The sequence below is a fragment of the Hypanus sabinus genome, chromosome 13, assembly GCF_030144855.1.
Source record: "Hypanus sabinus isolate sHypSab1 chromosome 13, sHypSab1.hap1, whole genome shotgun sequence".
Classification (NCBI taxonomy): Eukaryota; Metazoa; Chordata; class Chondrichthyes; order Myliobatiformes; family Dasyatidae; genus Hypanus; species Hypanus sabinus.
In genome coordinates this window covers 6,032,037-6,051,631 of record NC_082718.1, presented here as the reverse complement: position 1 = coordinate 6,051,631, position 19,595 = coordinate 6,032,037, and the positions used below count along the sequence as shown (strand labels likewise).

At 42.5% G+C, this 19,595-nt stretch overlaps 1 protein-coding gene across 1 annotated transcript; it reads right to left on the bottom strand.

Annotated features, from left to right (window-relative positions):
- Nucleotides 1–361: 361 nt before the first annotated feature.
- On the bottom strand, nt 362–19,497 carry zc3hc1 (zinc finger, C3HC-type containing 1). Its single transcript, XM_059987041.1, has 10 exons — nt 19,345–19,497; nt 16,590–16,704; nt 14,922–15,072; nt 12,602–12,685; nt 11,366–11,493; nt 9,413–9,570; nt 8,038–8,281; nt 7,746–7,952; nt 4,742–4,966; nt 362–842 (listed from the first exon to the last, which is right to left on the bottom strand). The coding sequence occupies exons 1-10, from the start codon at nt 19,449–19,451 to the stop codon at nt 774–776; spliced, it is 1,488 nt and encodes a 495-aa protein (XP_059843024.1). The 5' UTR covers nt 19,452–19,497; the 3' UTR covers nt 362–773.
- Between the last annotated feature and the right edge of the window lie 98 nt (nt 19,498–19,595).

The following is a 19,595-nucleotide window of genomic DNA, read 5'->3' as shown; positions in this document are numbered from 1 at the left end:
TGCTGGAAATCCAGAGCAACACACACAAATTGCCGGAGGAACTCAGTAGGCCAGGCAGCTGAGTCCTGATGAAGGGTCTCGGCCCGAAACGTTGATTGTTTACCCCTTTATATAGATGCTGCCTGGGCTGCTGAGTTCCTCTAGCATGTTGTGTTGCTCCCACCTTCCTGATATCAGCTTCTCTCCTCTCCGAAGGGTGAGGCCTTTGGAACTTCTGACAGCGTTTCTGCAGCTTCTGGTTTTCATGGGATGGGGTTGTCCAACCCTTCTTTCACATCTGGGGCCGGGACCATCCATGGTGGAGTTAACAGACAGTAATTACAATATTTATCACAGAATTAATTCATCCCAGACCACACCACAGAAAACAAAATTTACAAAGGTTTTTATTTAATCTTAGCACAAACTATTGTGGCATTTTAATTTATGCAAAACATAGCAGAAAATGAAGCAGAGACATAAATCAGCAAAGGTGGGACCCTTTAACTGAGCAAAGGACATGATACACATGGACCATTCCCACTTTTCTTTTGCATGTTTTGCTATTTTATTTGAAAAGACCTTTGTGGGATTTTACAAACCCTGGAGTTCACGTATCTTTCGGTTGGTACAAAGATATTTCAAGCCTGTCCTGACTGTAAGCATTCAAAAATGCCATCAACCCAATCCATAGGAAATGGAAGGAGACAAAACCAGGCGAAGACTAGACATTTCTTTCTCGCTTTTTCTGTTCAGGATGCTGTACTTCCAGTAGCTTTAAAGGATGACATCAGCTATAGCGAACGTGGGACTTGCCACTGTCGGAATATTCGAAACACTTTGTTCGATTTTTCTGAAAGAGACTAATCACAAAAAAAAATCATGAGCAGGGCTTGCTGGACTCATTCTTTGGAGTATTGACCAGGGGCCAAATGGCCTCCTCCTGAACTATAATGCAGCATTTTCCTAAAAGTCAGGTTACTACGTAGTTGATGAGAAAGGTCAGCACAGAATTTCATAGCATCTCCCATCAGTTGCAGAGAGAAATGTCGACCTGTCTAGTGACTAGAAACATACTCATGCAAAGGAAGGAGAATACCCCCTCATGGGTGGGGGTGTGGTATCCTCCACAAAAGACCAATGAAGGCATCATATTCTCTGCTACGACAGGATCTCGTCCAACACAGATTTCTTTTGAAAGTTTATTCAAAAGATTTCTATTTATTCCTTTCCATAGATGCTGCCTGATGTGCTGAGTTCCTCCAGCATTGTGTGTGTGTGTTTCTGTTGAATGCTTCAAACTAGGTTCAAACTGTCACCATTCTGGAGAGCATCCTCACATCAGCCATTACTGTCTGGTCTGGTGCAGCATCCTCCCACAATATACCAAACTACAGCAAACTGTCAAGTCATTGGCTGTAGTAATTTGAGTATAAAGTTGCATTGTTTGCTGCGTAACCAAAACTATGTAGTCAGCTTTGTATTTGTATTTGTATGTATCCAATTTAGTAAGAGAATGAAATAGAACATAGAACAGTACAGCACATTACAGGTCCTTCAGCCCACAATGTTGTGCCAACCCTCAAACCCTGCCTCCCATATAACCCCCCCCCCCACTTTAAACTCCTCCATATACCTTGTCTAGTAGTCTCTTAAGCTTCACTAGTGTATCTGCCTCCACCACTGACTCAGGCAGAGCATTCCACACACCAACCACTCTCCGAGTAAATAACCTTCCTCTAATATCCCCCTTGAACTTCCTGCCCTTTACCTTAAAGCCATGTCCCCTTGTACTGAGCAGTGGTGCCCTGGGGAAGAGGTGCTGGCTGTCCACTCTGTCTATTCCTCTTACTATCTTGTATACCTCTATCATGTCTCCTCTCATCCTCCTTCTCTCCAAAGAGTAAAGCCTTAGCTCCCTTAATCTCTGATCATAATGCATACTCTCTAAACCAGGCAGCATCCTGGTAAATTTCCTCTGTACACTTTCCAATGCTTCCACATCTTTCCTGTAGTGAGGCAACCAGAACTGGACACAGAACTCCAAGTGTGGCCTAACCAGAGTCTTATAGAGTTGCATCATTTCCTCACGACTCAAACTCTATCCCTCGACTTATGAAAGCTAACACCCCATAAGCTTTCTTAATTACTTTATCTACTTGTGAGGCAACTTTCAGGGATCTGTGGACATGTATCCCCAGATCCCTCTGCTCCTCCACACTACCAAGTATCCTGCCATATACTCTATACTCTGCCTTGGAGTTTATCCTTCCAATGTGTACCACCTCACACTTCTCCGGGTTGAACTCCAGTGGGAAATAAAGTCGATCCTTGATCTTTGGAATGAATGGCAACCTGAAGGATAACTGTGAGCACAAATACACCGTCCTGTCTGAATGAACAGGCAATCCTGAGGCAAATACACCATTCTGTCTGACTGAACAGGCAACCATGAGGCAAATACACCATCCTGTCTGAATGAACAGGCAACCCTGAGGCAAATACACCTAACTGTATGAATGAACGGGCAACCCTGAGGCAAATACACCACCCTGTCTGAATGAACGGGCAACCCTGAGGCAAATACACCATCCTGTCTGAATGAACGGGCAACCCTGAGGCAAATACACCATCCTGTCTGAATGAACCGGCAACCCTGAGGCAAATACACCATCCTGTCTGAATGAACAGGCAACCCTGAGGCAAATACACCTAACTGTATGAATGAACGGGCAACCCTGAGGCAAATACACCACCCTGTCTGAATGAACGGGCAACCCTGAGGCAAATACACCGTCCTGTCTGAATGAACAGGCAACCCTGAGGCAAATACACCATCCTGTCTGAATGAACGGGCAACCCTGAGGCAAATACACCGTCCTGTCTGAATGAACAGGCAACCCTGAGGCAAATACACCATCCTGTCTGAATGAACAGGCAACCCTGAGGCAAATACACCATCCTGTCTGAATGAACGGGCAACCCTGAGGCAAATACACCGTCCTATCTGAATGAACGGGCAACCCTGAGGCAAATACACCATCCTGCCTGAATGAACGGGCAACCCTGAGGCAAATACACCATCCTGTCTGAATGAACAGGCAACCCTGAGGCAAATACACCTAACTGTATGAATGAACGGGCAACCCTGAGGCAAATACACCACCCTGTCTGAATGAACGGGCAACCCTGAGGCAAATACACTGTCCTATCTGAATGAACGGGCAACCCTGAGGCAAATACACCTTCCTATCTGAATGAACGGGCAACCCTGAGGCAAATACACCATCCTGCCTGAATGAACGGGCAACCCTGAGGCAAATACACCATTCTGTCTGAATGAACGGGCAATCCTGAGGCAAATACACCATCCTGCCTGAATGAACGGGCAACCCTGAGGCAAATACACCATTCTGTCTGAATGAACGGGCAACCCTGAGCCGTCTGACCATGGTACTGATTTCTGCCCTGTTACGTACTCATGACATGACAGTGGTACCCTTGTCACGTGACTAGGGTTGAAGCTATACTGGACTTGAGGTAATGATCTTGTGATGGTGGAGTGATGTCATTTTCCCGCCAGTAGAGATCATGTGACAGGTTTTTTTTTACAGGTTATAAAAGGAAGACCCCACCCTGTGAGGAGGGGCAGTTCGTGGCTGGATTTGCTAAGTTGACTTCATGCCACTGCGTGATTTAATGTGATGATGCAGTTTAGTTGACGGATGAAGTTTTATCTAATGCCTAAAGTTTAAAAGGTCATTGCCAGCAGGTTCTTTACAATACTGCTAGTTTGAGAATCAGTGGAGAGTGAAGATCGGAGTTCGGGAATTAAAGATTGAGGAGAATCTATTTTCGATGGTGAAACGGGTTCGACCTTATTTAATCCTTATTCGGAAAGGAATTCGTTGATTGTTCTCGTGTTAATCTCTGCAGGATAGCAGAAGATTGAGGACAGTGTGATAAAGGAAAGGTCAGTGCCTTTAAGCCGTTTTGTTTCGTAAATTCTTCGTGGGAAAAGTTCGATGTCGGGGATCGAAGGAAAACGACGTGAAAGAGAATTTAAATCGTCTTATAAAGTCTCTCCTTTTTTAAATGGACTGTAAGCATATTAAACTTTTGGCAATACTACTTTAAAGAATTGTTTTTGCAACATCACTTTAAGAACTGTTTGAGGTGCATCACTTTAAGAACTGTTTAAGCTGCAGCACAGCAGCTGTTTCCGGTTACGTTAGTGTTTGTTTACTTTTGGGAGGGTTTGTTTTCAGTGTTTAATAACAGTGTTGTTTGTTATAAAATCCCTTGCTGGACTCATATATTTATTGTTGCCTGAATACGTAACAGCTCTGAGTGTGGAAGGAGACCAAAGCAGGCAAAGTATAAACATTTCTCTCTTCCTCCTTCTGTTAAAACTTGACAAAAGGTTCCAAGTCCCGGCATCCAGCTCCTTAAAAAGGAGACTGGCAACAGGCTGCCAGCGTCTGGCAGTGCAATGGATGCTCGGGCCAGACCTCAGAATGCTCAGAAGATACACAAATTAGAGTAAAAGTAAAAACAGGCACTGTACCCATTTCCTGCCACAAGATGTCACCGGTCCTAATTAGAACAGCTTATTTAAATCTCTATTTATTTATCCTCAACTCCAATCACTATTTAGGATTCCTGTCAATTGAACCACAATCTGAAAGGAATTAATCCTTTTTAGGAAACAGGAGAAACAAGAGTATGAACTGCCTGCTGAAGAGCAAATCTGGGTACTTACAAAACTGCCCAAGCCCTCATCTGGGCTGGATGGTCCTTTCAATGATAACAGGACGTCAAGTACTGCCTTCCACCCGGGCTCTGTCTTTTTAGCTGACCCAAAGGTCAAGCCCTGCTCCTCAGGCTCTGGGCTGTGTACCTTATCTTCTGGATTTAGTCCTCTTCTAATCCAGGGACACCAATCCCTGTGCTGGGAGACAGGGTTAAAGTATGCCCGGCTGCTATCCTGTAAAATAGTTAAAAATGGAATCAAACAAAACTCCCCTGAACAGCCTGCTTAGGGTTAAGCAACATACCTTTTGGACTTGCATCCTCTACATCCACTTACCTCCTCAGAAATGTTCCTCGGCACAGTGTCATTCCGTCAACTATGAATACTTCCTTGTGCCAAAATAATGGTCATTATTATGCCAGTTTCATAGAGTTATGGCATTTCTGCCCACTACCTCTATTTGCTGGGCAGTGAACTGACTTTAGGATAAAAGATGCCCATTCAGCATGTTCTTATTCAGTCAGTTCACAGTTTATCTGTACCTAGTCCATATGCCTGCCTTTACAATATATGTTTTGTACTGTTTCCTAATGAATCTCTCTGCAAATCAGCTAATGCTCAGTATTCAGTTACCCCACACTTCTTCCTCTAATGTGATGATTGCTGGTTATGTCCCTGATTATCATTTCTGGAACTTACCTGTCACTGAGGTTAAACTGACTGCCGAGCAGTTATTTTGTTTAACTGCACACCCTGCAATTCTGCAGTCAGAATCAGACCCTTCAGTCTGCCACGGCCATCTGTGCCAATCCGATAGGCTCACATAAACACAGCATCCTTCTATGCCACTTAAATAATTCATGTCCCTCCGCTGGCAGCAAGATCCAGATATCAACCACACTCGACAAATTAAAAACTTTCTCCTTGGATTCTCTTTAAATCTCCTCCTTCTCACCTTATACCTATGCCCTCTAGTTATTCATAACCCTAACACAGGGGAAAAATTTGATTATTTATCTCATCTATTCCTCTCATAATCTTTATTTTATTTTATTATGATACAACACAAAACAGGCCCTTCCAGCCATTCTGCCCAGCAATTCCAATTTAACCCTGGCTTAATCATGGGACAATATACAACTTTGACTCTGAGAGGAAACCAGAGCACCTGGAGGAAACACACCTGGTCATGGAGAGAATGTACAAACTCCTTACAGGCAGCAGCAGAAATTGAACCCGGGTCTGTACTGTAAAGCGTTGTGCTATCCACTATCAGGTCAGCCCTTAGCTGGTAAATTACTGTAACTCTTTATGTCTTGCTAAAGCTGCTACAAAAAACAAACCCGACTCTGATTCACTCCAAGGAAGGTCAGCCCAATCTATCCAATCTCTCCCTATTACTAAAGCCCTTTATTACACACAACATCCTGATGAATCATTTCTGCATCGTCTCCAGAAAATTACACTCTTCCTGTACTGTGGCAACCAGAACAGCAAATACCCCAAGTGTGACATAACCAACGATATGCAAAATTGTAGTATAACATCCCAGCACTTGAATTCTATGGACTCTCTCCAATGATAACACATCGTTACTGAGATATGGGGCCCAAAACTGTTTACAATACTCCAAGTGTGGCCTGACTAGTGTCTTATAAAGGCTCAGCATTATCTCCTTGCTTTAATATTCCATTACCCTTGAAATAAATGCCAACAGTACATTTGCCTTCTTTATCACAGACTCAATCTGTAAAGTAACCTTTTGGGAGTCTTGCACAAGGATTCCCAAGTTCCTCTGCACCTCTGATGTTTGAACCTTCTCCCCAATTAGATAATAGTCCTCACTATTGTTCCTTTTACCAAAATGCTTTATCATACATTTCCCAACACTGTATCCCATCTGCCACTTTTTTGCCCATTCTTCCAATTTGTCTAAGTCCTGCTACAATCGCATTGCTTCCTCAGCATTACCTACCCCTCCACCTATTTTCGTAACATCAGCAAACTTTGCCACAAAGCAATCAATTCCATTATCTAAATTATTGACAAACAATGTGACAAGTACTGACCCGAGGAACACCATTTGTCACCGGCGGCCAACAAGAAAAGGCCCCTTTTATTCCCACTCGATGCCTCCTGCCTGTCAGCCATTCAGCTATCCATGCCAGTATCTTTCCTGTAACTCCATGGGATTTTATCTTGTTAAGCAGCGTCATGTAAGACACAAAGTATACTGTAGATGCTGGGGTCAAAGCAACACATACAACACACAGGAGGAACTCAGCAGGTCGGGCAGCATCCGTGGAAACAAACAGTCTATGTTTGACTGTAAGACATGTAAGACACCTTATCAAATGCCTTCTGAAAACGTTCTGATGAAGCGTCAGGAGCTGAAACATCAGCAATTCCTCTGCCCTCCACCACTCCACAGATTCTGCTAGATCTGCTGAGTTCCTCCAGCAGATTGTTTTGTCACTCCAGAGTCCAGTATTTGCAGTCTCTTGATCTCTGTTCTATGCATTTAATATGCAGCTAACTTCTCTGGCACCTACATTAGCATTAATCTACCAGAATCTCAGTCAGATCATTTATTGTTGAAAATCAAGTATTGTCTTCCTTGTTAAAGATTTAATTCAAATATTTGTATGGTATCTCACTTCATGAATTGCATCAACCTCCACCTTCATGAATCTATTTCTTAACTGGACTTTGAATGGCTTCACCTCACAGACTGGGCCAAAGAGGTAAGTTTTAAGCTTCCTCATGGAGAGGGAGGAGAGAGATCAAGCAACTTGAGGAAGAAACGTTTGAGCCCAGGCCCCAGCCATCTGAAGACATGTCTACCAGCAGTGGACTGCAGAGGACTGAAATGAAAAAAAACTTTAGCATCAGGGGTATGACTGTGAGCGAAATGACTGTGATACGCAGTTCTGTTGCTAACACTGCCGGATGGTTGTGGTTTGCTGTGGAACTCAGTGGCACAGATATCCTCTAACCTCATGCTGCTACTTACGGAGCTGGTGGATGAAGACAGACGCGGACGTTTGGGCTTCCTCTGAGGGCTAGAAGGCACATCGCCCTGCCCCATGCTTCGCGTCACAGGCCGCTTGTTCCGCTGGTGTGGACTAACACTTTCTGGTTCACCTCGATCGACCAGAGTGGGGCTGTGGGCATCTCGACTCCGAGTCCGTGCCCCAATAGGCGAAGGACTGGTTTCATGCTGATTAAAAGAAAGAAAGATATATAGTTTTAGCAAAGGAGTGTGTGAACATGATAGAATTAAACTGAAGTAAAGATTATAGTACCAGTTCAGTGCCCTGTATCTGGGCAGCGTCCTGACTCCGTGTGATCATTCTGCGGGGAGACGTGGCAGGGGGTGTTGGCGTTGATAATTCTGGCTTGCTGTCCCGTGGGGAGGTCCCACACACAGGGTTGTCAGGATCATTAGCCGAGGGAACAGCATCAATCTGCTGAAAGCTCCACAGGCCTGCTCTCCTCATGCAGTAGGAGCAGGTGATAACAGGCAGTTGATGCAAATCGGAGGAAGGTCTAGCAAATGGGAAATAAAGCAGGGACAGTTACATAAACGTGATTCTGATTCCCCACACCATGAGCCCCTCAGATGGGAGATGTATCATGTATACAGACAGACAGACAATCCTTTTTACATGAAATTCACTTTTCACATCACAATACATAGATGCAGCCTAGTATTTTGTATCCATAATTGGATCTTAACACAATTTGGGACAAATTCCAGCATGGTCTAATTTACTGGTTGTCTGATGTCAAACAGTGATTCTATCAACCCTCATGTGTCGATGGAAACGATTCCATGGCACTACTACACCTTGTACTTTGGGAGCTCTCCTAGATGTTATTCATCCCTCTATCACATTTGCATATTTCTTTTTGTGGGAGTGTTGTTGTTCTTTCTTGTGCCTTGTGGCACATCAGGCAGCATTTGTGCAATTTCCATTGCATTCGACCGTTTTTTACGAGGCTGAATGGCTAGCTCGACACTCAACCCAGCACAGCTGGATTCAAACTCGGGACCACTCACCTCAAAGTCCGGTGCCGACACCAGTGCACCATTGGCCAGCTTATTTTGTGGGAGAAACACTCAGTACATTTACTAAAACACTTGCTGGTACTATCTATCCATGCTAGAGGAATGGCTAAAGTTTTGCGTGAAAGAAGATAATTATTGTCTACGGAACTGTATTTTATACGTCCTTTGGCCCATCCAATCCGTGCTGAACTATTATTCTGCCTACTCCCAGTGACCTGCACTAGGATCATACCCCTCCCATTCAAGTGTTTACCCAAACTTATCTTGAATTCTGTAATTGAACCTGCATCCATCACTTCTTCTGGAACATCATTCCACACTCTCACCACCCTCTGTGTAAAGAACTTCTGCTTAAACATTTCCCCTTTCACCCGCAACCCATGACCTCAACCTTTGAGGAGATGGGAAAGCAGGAGGTGATGTAGGTTGAAAGGTCATGGACAATATGGGTGATAAACCATTAGATTCTCTGTCTGAGAAACAAATTGTGTGGTGAGAGGTAAAGGAGACAGTAATGAAATGTTGTTTCAAGGTCCAGCCAGTGATTCCAGGTAACCAATGAGTCCCTGAAAGTGTCCAGAAACTGCTAATTTATTCTGGATTCTTACCCAGCAGTCCAGCCAGACAGAGCAAGGATACAGGCTGAAACATGGACTGAGAGGACATCTCCACTGATCTTCAGCACAGGACTGTCACCCGTAGTGTTACACTTTAAATCATCTTCTACCAACTGCAACAGGGTACTGATGGTTTCTTCCATGATGGTCTGTTTGAGAGGAGGAAGGTCAGTGCTGAATCCATTAAACTGTCACTACTGAATTTTTAAAAGTTCACTCTGGTATAATGGACCCATAATTCACCATTGTTTTATCCAAGACCAGAGCACCAATAGATTTTCAAGCAATCAACTTGGTAACATAAACACAAAGGAGAAGGACAGGAGACAAGTCATCTAAATGAATTTGAGGAGCATATATACCAGTGAATGAAGTTTTAGAAAGAACACCTGTCTGGCAACCAGCCCTTAATGAGCTGCAGAACACTGTTCCACCACCAAACGAGGACAAGAAGTTACTAAATACATTAAAGATTTGAATCTTCTTGCTGTCTGAATCGAAATTAAAACTCATTGCATTCTGTAAGTTCCAATACTAACACGAGATTTATTGCATCATAGAGTAATGCTTAACAAATAAAGAGGCCTTTTGGGACAAGAAGTCCACACTGACTACATTGTCCACCTAGTTAGTTGCAATTTCCTATGTTCAGCCCTTATCCCTCCAGCCCCACCCTCCCTCCTCCCCACATACTTATCCAAATCGTTCTTAAACAATACTATTGTACTTGCCTCAATCGCATCTGCATGTACTCAACACGCTCTGCTTGAAAAAGTCACCTCTTAGGTCCCTTTGGATTATTTCTCCTCTCACCCTAGATCTATGCCCCATAGCTTGGCACTGACCCACCACTGTGACTGTCCAACTTCTGCATGCCTGTCATAATTGTGAACACTTCTATACGGTCACCCCTCATTCTCCTGTGTTCCAAGGAATATGAGCTAGCCTGGCCAACCTCTCCCTATAATTCAGGCCCTCTAATCCTAGCAACATTCTCATAAATCTTTCTGCATTCGTTCCAGCTCAATCACATATTTCCTAAACCAAAACTGTACATAGTTCTCTAAGAATGGCCTCACCAATCACAACAACAGCACATAACAACCCAACTTCTATATTCAATACCCTGACCATAAAGGCCAGCATGCTCAACAACTTTTTCCACTATCGTGCCAACTTGTCATGCCACTTGTACCCCTTGGTTCCCCCCCCCCCCCCCGTTTCCCAGTGTCTACCGTTCATTGTCCTATGCTGGTTTGACTTTCCAGAGTAACCTACAGTGGGATTTTCATCAGCTCTTTTCATTCCTTTTCCAATACCTTTGTACTGCATCTCACTTTGATCTCTCAGAGAAAAAATATTTAGCTCAAAGGGTATCTATCTATCCATCTATCTATTTATCAGGACACAGCGCAGAACAGGTCCTTCCTTCCCTTCGAGCCATGCTGCCCAGCAACCCCCCGATTTAATCTGGGCCTAATCACAGGACAACTTACAATTACCAATTAGCCTTCCAACCAGTACACCTTTGGACTGTAGGAGGAAACCAGAGCACCTGGAAGAAACCCATATGGTCATAGGGAAAATGTGCAAACTCCTTACAGGCAGTGGCAGGAATTGAACCTGGGTCACCTGTACTCTGAAGCACTGTGCTAACCACTACGCTACAATGCTGCCCACTTAGCAGAGTTACATTTACTGTTTATTATTCCTCTGTGCTCAGTGTGGAAAATTCTCTCTAGCTGTTCTGACGACGCATGCAGTCACTTCATCTTCCTGTATCCTGGATAAAGTCATTTATTTTAACCAGTATCTCTGTGAATAAGATGAAAAATAAATGAGACCTTGTGTCAAAACTGCTGCCTGTCATCAGAATTGAGATGAAAGCAGCATAATGAAGAGACCCCAGCAGATTTGGGTGGGTGGTCGATCTGTTGAACTCACCATGTCTTTGAGGTCATCCTGTCGGAGGACTGGTAACTGGATATCCAGCAAGCACAGACTCTTGAACCTCTCCGCCATCCCGTGAAGCAGAGCTGCCGGTTCATTTAGAGGTAAAGCCCAGAAATGATCTGCCAGTAAAATGGAAGGAAAATGGAGTGACCCACATAGATGTCATCCAATTCTTGACCTACTTCACTTAAAGTCTATTAATAAGGATGAGGTTTTGAGGTACTTGGAGAGAAATGATAAAATAAGTCAAAGTCAGCATGGTTTCTGTAAAGGGAAATCTTGCCTGAATAAGGGTAGGTCTTCTGTCCAATTGGCACTCAATAAGATTGTGGTTGATCTTTGATCAAAAGTTCATTCATGTCTAGAATAGAGAATTTCATTCGCTTTGGGTGAAGATTTATTTTCATTGCAGTGCAAAGACAAATTATTTATCTTGGAACACAATTTTGAACACCAACCATGGAAAAGTCTCTCAATAGCTACTCAATCAAACTATCCCTAGATTCTGTTTTGATAAATTTAGCTCCAGTTCTTTTAAACATGGAAACATTTTCAATTCAATCAGGATAAATTTCTCATGACAGATTTTTAAAAATTCATTCATTACCCAAAAAAAACAATGAAAGAGGCAAAGTGAACTTCATCATGTAATGCTCATCTAGGAGTACCACACTCAGCTTCAATGAAATCAGATGGTTATTCTTAGGACTTAAAGACCAAAGTTTGAGATTATCAAGGTACATTCCAGGACAAGAAAGTAAGTAGGAAATAGGGAAGAATAGATTGAAAGTATATGCAGATACAAGCCTTATAAGCACAGTGAGGAACACAAAAGATTTAATAATATTCAGAGCAACATACACAAAATGCTGAAGGAACTCAGCAGGTCGGGCAGCATTTATGGAAATGTATAAAAAGTTCATGTTTTGAGTCGAGAGCCTTCATCAGCACTGGGAAGGAGTACAAGCTAGAAGGTGACAGGTAAGTGCAGGACAGGATGAAGTAAGAAGCTAAGAGGGGATAGGTGGGAAAGGTAAAGGACTGGAGAAGAAGTAGTCTGATAGGAAAGGGCAGTGGACTGTGGGAGAAAGAGAAAGAGGATGGGCACCAGGGGAGGTAAGGAGAAAAGGAGAGGTAAGAGGAAAGTCAGAGTAGGGAATGGAGGAAGAGGGAAGGGGGAGAGGTGAAAATTATGTTTACGATTTAACACACTTCCTCCCACCTCACCTGGACAGGGACTGTCAGGCCAGAAGCAGAACTTCTCGTGTGCCGTTTTCAGACTATCCTGCAGCACAGTTATCCTTTCTTTATCTTAAAGGTTAAAGTTGGAAAAACAAATAAATGAGGCACATTTTATGTAAAATTGCTCCTCAGCAAAAAACCAGCTGAGGAAAGCGCTGAACAATTGATCGCTCATCACAACTTTAATACAAAAGGTAGATGTCACTATCTGAGGATACAGGACACGGCAGATGCCAGGCCCACCAGTCTAAAACAGTTACTTTCCCCAAGTAGTGAGACTGATCAACAACTCCACCTACTAATCCACCCTTCCACACCCCCAAGACTATTTATTATTTCTTTTCGGATTCACCTTAGGTACAGACACTCCTGTCCCGAGCAACATTTATGGACATACAATTAATCTCTGTATATAAGCTATCTTATGTATTTATTTTTACTGTTTTTTAATTGTTGTATTATATATGTTATTGCATTTTTTTGTGCTCCATTAGATCTGGAGCAACAATTATTTCATTCTTGTTCACACTTGTGTACTGGAAATGCCATTAAATAATCTTGATTCTTAGAGACACAACAGATTGAGGGAGAAGAACAGAAAAGATATATTTTGCACAGCTCTCATCTCCATTTTTCAGGAGGGTCATGAATGGGATTAGAATAGCAAAAAAGAGAACAGTAGAGCAAAAATGCTGGAGGAACTCAGCAGGCCAGGCAGCGTCTGTAGAAAAGTAAACAGTCGACGTTTCGGGCTGAGAGCCTTCATCAGAACAGGTCAAAACATCGACTGTTTACCCTTTTCCATAGCTGCTGCCTGTCCCGCTGAGCTCCCCCAGTATTTTGTGTGTGTTTCTTTGAACTTCCAGCATAGAAACATAGTAAAACCTACAGAACAACAGAAGCCCTTCAGCCCATAAAGTTGTGCTGAACATGTCCCCACCTTAGAAATTACCTAGGCTTACTCATAGCCCTCTATTTTATTAAGCTCCATGTACTTATCTAAAAGACCCTATCATATCCACCTCCACCACCGTTGTCGGCAGCCCATTTCACGCACTCACCGCTCTCTGAGTAAAAAACTTACCCTTGACATCACCTCTGTACCTACTCCCCAGCACCTTAAACCTGTGACCTCTTGTGGCAACCATTTCAGCCCTGGGAAAAAGCCTCTGACTGTCCACACGATCAATGCCTCTCATCATCTTATACACCTTCTATCAGGTGTCTACAGATTTTCTTGTGTTTGCAAAAGAAAGTTCTAATGTGATAACTCTCTAGAAACACCAAACAGCTTGTTGTTCCCTTCTCTGTAAACTAAGGCATGGCCTAATTAAAAATTTGGAAGAGATTTAAGAAGACACCTGTAGAGATGAGGTTTCCGATTGTGCATCATTCCAGGAATCGAGGCCATAAATATGAGAAAGCCAACATGAATTTCAATGAGGAATATACATTACAAATTTACTTAGCAAGTAGTATGTGGACTTAATCTCACACAGAGGATGTATTTAAGAGAAATACAGTTAGACCTGGGGGAAGAAAGGGAATCTTGCTGATTGGGTTGAAATAAATAAGGTGGAACCTAACAACTGACATGGTCCTGCTGGGTTCAATGAGATATTTTCTCCTGTATGGTTATCTTTGGAAATTAATATTTCTGGAGAGCTTAATCATACAGCATTGAATGGGAGCAGAGTTTAGCTAGTGATGGCCAAAATCAGATCCAAATATTCCATGGTTCCTAGAGTTTTTACGCCTTCAACAAAACACAAGAACTTCCAAGGGGACCACAACCTTGTCGTTGGATTTGGAGGCTTACGTGTCTCTGTGACCTAGAGAGCTGTGTTGGCTGGAGTCAGGACTTTACGCATTGGCTTTTGGCAGGGCCATCCATGCCAAACTGGTCAAAGGGTAGAGGACAAACTAAGAGTGGTCCAATAGTCTTCCAGGTTCGGGGGTTCAGCTCAGGGTCAACAGTCCTGACTAGTAAAACAAAATTGTTATGGAAACAGCAATGAAGAATCCTTCTACATCTGAGTGTGATGGTATTCCTAAGTCTCCACCCAGGACTTGCATGAGTGACAGTAATGAAACCCGAGAGGAATCTACTGACATGATGAAGGAAGCCCTGAGCACCGCCAGAGATGCAGGACCTTCATTGCTGCCCAAAAAGCCAGTGGCGTAACAGACAGTAAGTAAAACACAAACAAGCATGTGTGTTTAATGAGAGAAAAGAGTGACCTGGGAGGTGAAAAGGCAAATAATGACAATTTAAAAAGGAATCAATATAAAACATACATCTTACATTTATTGATGTCCAATAAGGGGTGCAGGGTTGCACACAGGAAAGCTTGGCAGCTGGAACACTTCAATGTATCACACTCAACATTAGTCCAGCCATACTTGGCACAGTGTAAAGGGGAGAGCTCAAATGCCATGCCAGCCCACTTGAATGAGTATCTTTGTCAAGAAAAAAGTGCTTAGTCCATTCATCAGAAGCTTTTTCAACTTGGTACACAACATTCCTGCTATGTTAATTTATCCTCACTCTGCCATAACATTAATGGCCATTAATATATGCAGAGTAGGAGGAGCATGTTTTTAATGCCATAAAATCAGGCATGAAGGGGAGGGGTGGGAGTATCACTTCTCATCAGCTGAGTTTGGTAGAACATTGCTAGCTCTAGCTCCTTCCACAACTATGTGCAGAGGGAACTGGGAAGGAAGAGCCAGAGACCTGAGATTATGCAGTTTGTACAAAGTTTTTCTTTCTGTTCCTTCACAGATTCTCTTTCTTATACTCTGTGAGGTTGTTGACCCATTGCACCTTTCAGAAAAATTGAATAAATGTTCATTCATGTGCACCTACATATTGGTAGGGACAAGCAATCCAACCATGTGGGGTGCTGGAAGTGAATCACACTGCAGATATCTGTACAGCTGCCACCACCCAGCAAAGCACAGGAGTTCACAAGTTCATGAATCACCAGTGGAAACTTGACTACTGTGATGCAGCCCTGCATTACCTCCTAGCATTTAATATTCAATTTCATGTTAACATTTCTTCTAGATATAAATTAATTCCCAAACTCACATCATTCTACAAGCTGCATCACTGCACGGTACAGAAGCGGCATTGCGGCAGACAGGAAGGCTCTGCAATGGGGAGTCCAAACTGCCCAACACATCACTGGCACCAGCCTACCCACATCAAGGACATACATATATACAGAAAGGTGCTGGAACAGAGCCAGTATCCACAAAGGACCCACAAACCCTACCCATGGTCTATTTGTCCCAAGAGGCTATGTAGCATCCACACCACCAGACTCAAAATAGTTACTTTCCCCCAAGCAGGAAAACAGATCAACACCTCCACCCACTAACTCCACCACTACTTTATTATTTCCTGTCAGTCACCTTATGTGTAGCCTAGCGACACTTTATGGGCATACAATCAAACTGTGTATCGTATACAAGTCACCTTAAATATTTGTATTTATTGCATTTTTAAATTATTATTGAGTTTCGCTTTTGTAGTGTTTCTTTTTCCTGCTGCATCAGATCCAAAGTAAAAATTATTTTATTTTCCTTACACTTGTGTACAGGAAATGACATCAAACAATCTTGAATCTTTACCTTGTGAAAACAAGAGACTATTGACCAGGACGCTATTGTTTTGCCATTCATATCTGCCCTAGTCTTATCCCTTATAAGTATCTGGAGCTTTCTGACCTCTATCTCTTTTATATTGTCTAATAAATCAATATTTACATCATAAAAGCATTACTGCACTGAAACTGAAATTCAATACCTCGAAGTTGACCTAGAACCTGTCAGCATCAGTGCTTCACTTTCCATTACTTGGTACAGGTAATATTCTACTGTAGAATTGGGCATTACTGTTTGCAAAACTGAACACTGAGATCTCTGAGATGCGAGTCTCTGAGTATGTAACAACATTGAAGGATATTGTGAAAGTTTCAACCCGTGAGAAAAAAGCTTCTTTGTTAGCTGCATCACAAGGAACTGGCAATCCAGGTAAATCACTGTCATCTGGTGATTCAAGGGTGGAAGTTGACTGATCACTAGGAAACAAAGATAAATAACACTTGGATATCAATACTCTACAGATCAATCTATTACTAGCAGAGCAAAAGGAAGTAAGCAGTTTATTTTTAGGCAACATGTTAGTGATCATCAGATAGTTGATTGAAATTCCACTCCAGAGTTTTGAGCATATAAGCCAGGCTTATAATACATGCCAAAGAAGGTGGTAATAGCATACAGGAAGATGCATACATAACATTTCATCTGCCATCTACCTGTTGGTGGAATTTGCAAAATCAAACTGGCATCAGAAGCAGGTTATTAGTGACTGATAGCACTGTCAACAAAGTCTTCTATCACTTTGATGTTAAAAGTAGGCTGATTGTGGGGTAATTGGGTGGATTGGATTTGTTCTCCTAAGAACAGGACATATCTGGGGATGTTTTCCACATTGTCAAGTAAATGCCTATTTTATAATTGTTCCAGAGCAGCTTGCTTCTGGAGGTATTGGAACGTTGGTGTTCAGTACTCTGACGAGGAAGTGCTGAATAGGTTTTGCTGCACCCCAGTGCTCTGTTATTCCACTTGGCTTCACACCTCATCACAGTTTTGTTTCAAACACTAATACAAGAGCGGAATTCCAGAAGTGAGGCAAGACTGCTGCCGTCGACATAAAGGTCGTGTTTGAACAAGCTAAATGACAAGACAGCCTACTTTAAATGAAGTTCATCAGTATCAAAGGAAAAACAATCTAATGGCTGAAGTAGTCATCACTGCATAATGTCCAAATCTGTTTATAAGTCCTCAACAATGAATCAGTCCATTCCTACCCTTCTGTGACATGTCCCAAATCTGTTCCACTTTCTATGAGCTGTAAATCAGGACCATAATACCAGTCTCCTTCTGCAATCCAAGGATGTACTGATTAGTAGGTTAATTAGTCTTTGTAAACTGTCCTGTGATTAACTTAAAGGTAAAATTGGCTGTTGTCAGGTGGTGTGAATTGAAGGAGTGTACTGTCTAAATAAATAATGCAGATAGCAAGGATTTGATATTTAACTACAGGCTGATGAGCGACAGTAGTATTTGTGTCAGACATGCTGTATGGGCTCAATCTGTCACCTACCCTTAACATTCAATGCCATTGTCATTGCTCAGTCCCCTACCATCAGCACCACGGGTGACCATGGGAAAAATCTCAATGGGATCAGCCATATAAATGTTGTGGTGACAAGAGCAGGCCATAGGTTTGCTTCCTGATGTCCCCCATCTGTTCTACTTTCTATGAGCACAGGTCAAGAGTATAATAAATATTTTTCATTCTCCTTTATCAGTTCACAAAATGCACACCACCAAGGGTACACAAGACCTGTGACTTTTTGGCACCAAGTAGTATAAGAACTGTAGATTCCTCTCCAAGCCACACACCATCGTGAAATGAAAGGTATCCAAATTCTGGAAATCCCCACACAACATTATTGTGGGAATACCTTTACAAGTACAACTACAGCAGATCAAGGTAGCAGCTCAGCACCACATTCTTCAGGGCAATAAATACTTGACTGGCAAAGCCCAGAGCCCAAAACCTGAATTTAAAAAGTTATTAAAATAGGTACAAGAACAGAGATATTTGGAAGTTTGTGTGCATAGTTTGTTGAAAGTTGCAAGATAGGCTGAGAAAGTGCTTAAAGTACAAGCATCCTGAGATTTACATAGAGAGAGAGTTCAAGAAAAAATAAATCTTAATAAATTAGAAAACAGCTGCAGGTACTGCATTTTAGGAAAGGCATAGAAGTTTTGTTTTATCTAGGGTGGAGAATTAGTTAACCAAAATGATTGCAGGACTTGTGGATAAATTGGTACTGTTCTACTTGGAACAATGGCTAAAAAACAATTGGATAGAAGTATTTAAAATTATTAAGGATGTAGACAGAGTATAAAAGCAAAATTGTTGGGTGTCAAGACCAGGGAATATTGTACAGAGTTAGAGAAAAGAAATTTCAACGAATAGTACTCATCTAGAATGTAGAGCCCGAGGTAGTAGTAGAAACAGATACAATCGTGATATTCAAAAAGAGCTTAATAAGTATAAGAAAGAAAATTACAGGAGAATCTGATTAGCTGAATTGCTTACTCAATAGATTGAACGGCCTCCCGTGCCTTAACGATTCAAATATCCTGTTTAAAAAGCATTTCACTGTTAAGTGCCATTCTATACGAGTTAACTGAACGTCTCGCTGCTCTACGAGGATCATGTGACACCAACTTGAAGAGGGACATGACCTCTATTCCCCGGCCAAGTAAATAGAGGAGAACAAATATAACTGGACATCAATGTGCTATTGAATTATCCCTGAATAATAGCACTGGATTATACGATGAAATCTCTGGATTGGAATGAACTCACAAGCAAATCACTCAATGGTACAATTGAAATGGGGATGCACACAGAGATCCAGGACTGCAATTGGGTATGCTGCTCGTTTTTGCAACTACTTCTCATTGATAAACGCTAAAAACGGATTGTCCCAAACAGTTTGCAGCAAGGAACAATCCTTAGACACACAAGTCGGGAGACGGAGTACTGACGCTGGGCCCATTCATTCCCATGCCCAGAAGGGCATCGCGCGGAAATACCATCGGCAAGAAGCAATAACCCTAAGGTGCATTGAAATTACGTCTCTGCGATGCTGTCGGACAAGAGTTGCCGCACTTTCTGCGGAGTCTCAGACACACTTTTGGTCCTTGGTGAAGGATGATCACACTCACTCCCTAGTGCCGCCATCTTTGATCCTACGGTTATCAGCGTCCCACTCACAACAAACTCTGTACAAACGTTCCGGGGCTCGAAGTGCTACCCCCGCCCCAAGCAAACAGGTCAGCAAAGCGCACTCGAGAGCAACAAAAGCGGTTTAGCTGAAGTATTATT

Coding starts and splice junctions, on each gene's coding strand:
- zc3hc1 (XM_059987041.1), bottom strand. CDS start 19,451: ATGGCGGCACTAGGGAGTGAGTGTGATCATCCTTCACCAAGGACCAAA. Junction 8,282..9,412: donor CTGTCTGGCTGGACTGCTGG/GTAAGAATCCAG, acceptor CCCATTTGCTAG/ACCTTCCTCCGATTTGCATC. Junction 843..4,741: donor ATGAGGGCTTGGGCAGTTTT/GTAAGTACCCAG, acceptor TTTTGTGATTAG/TCTCTTTCAGAAAAATCGAA.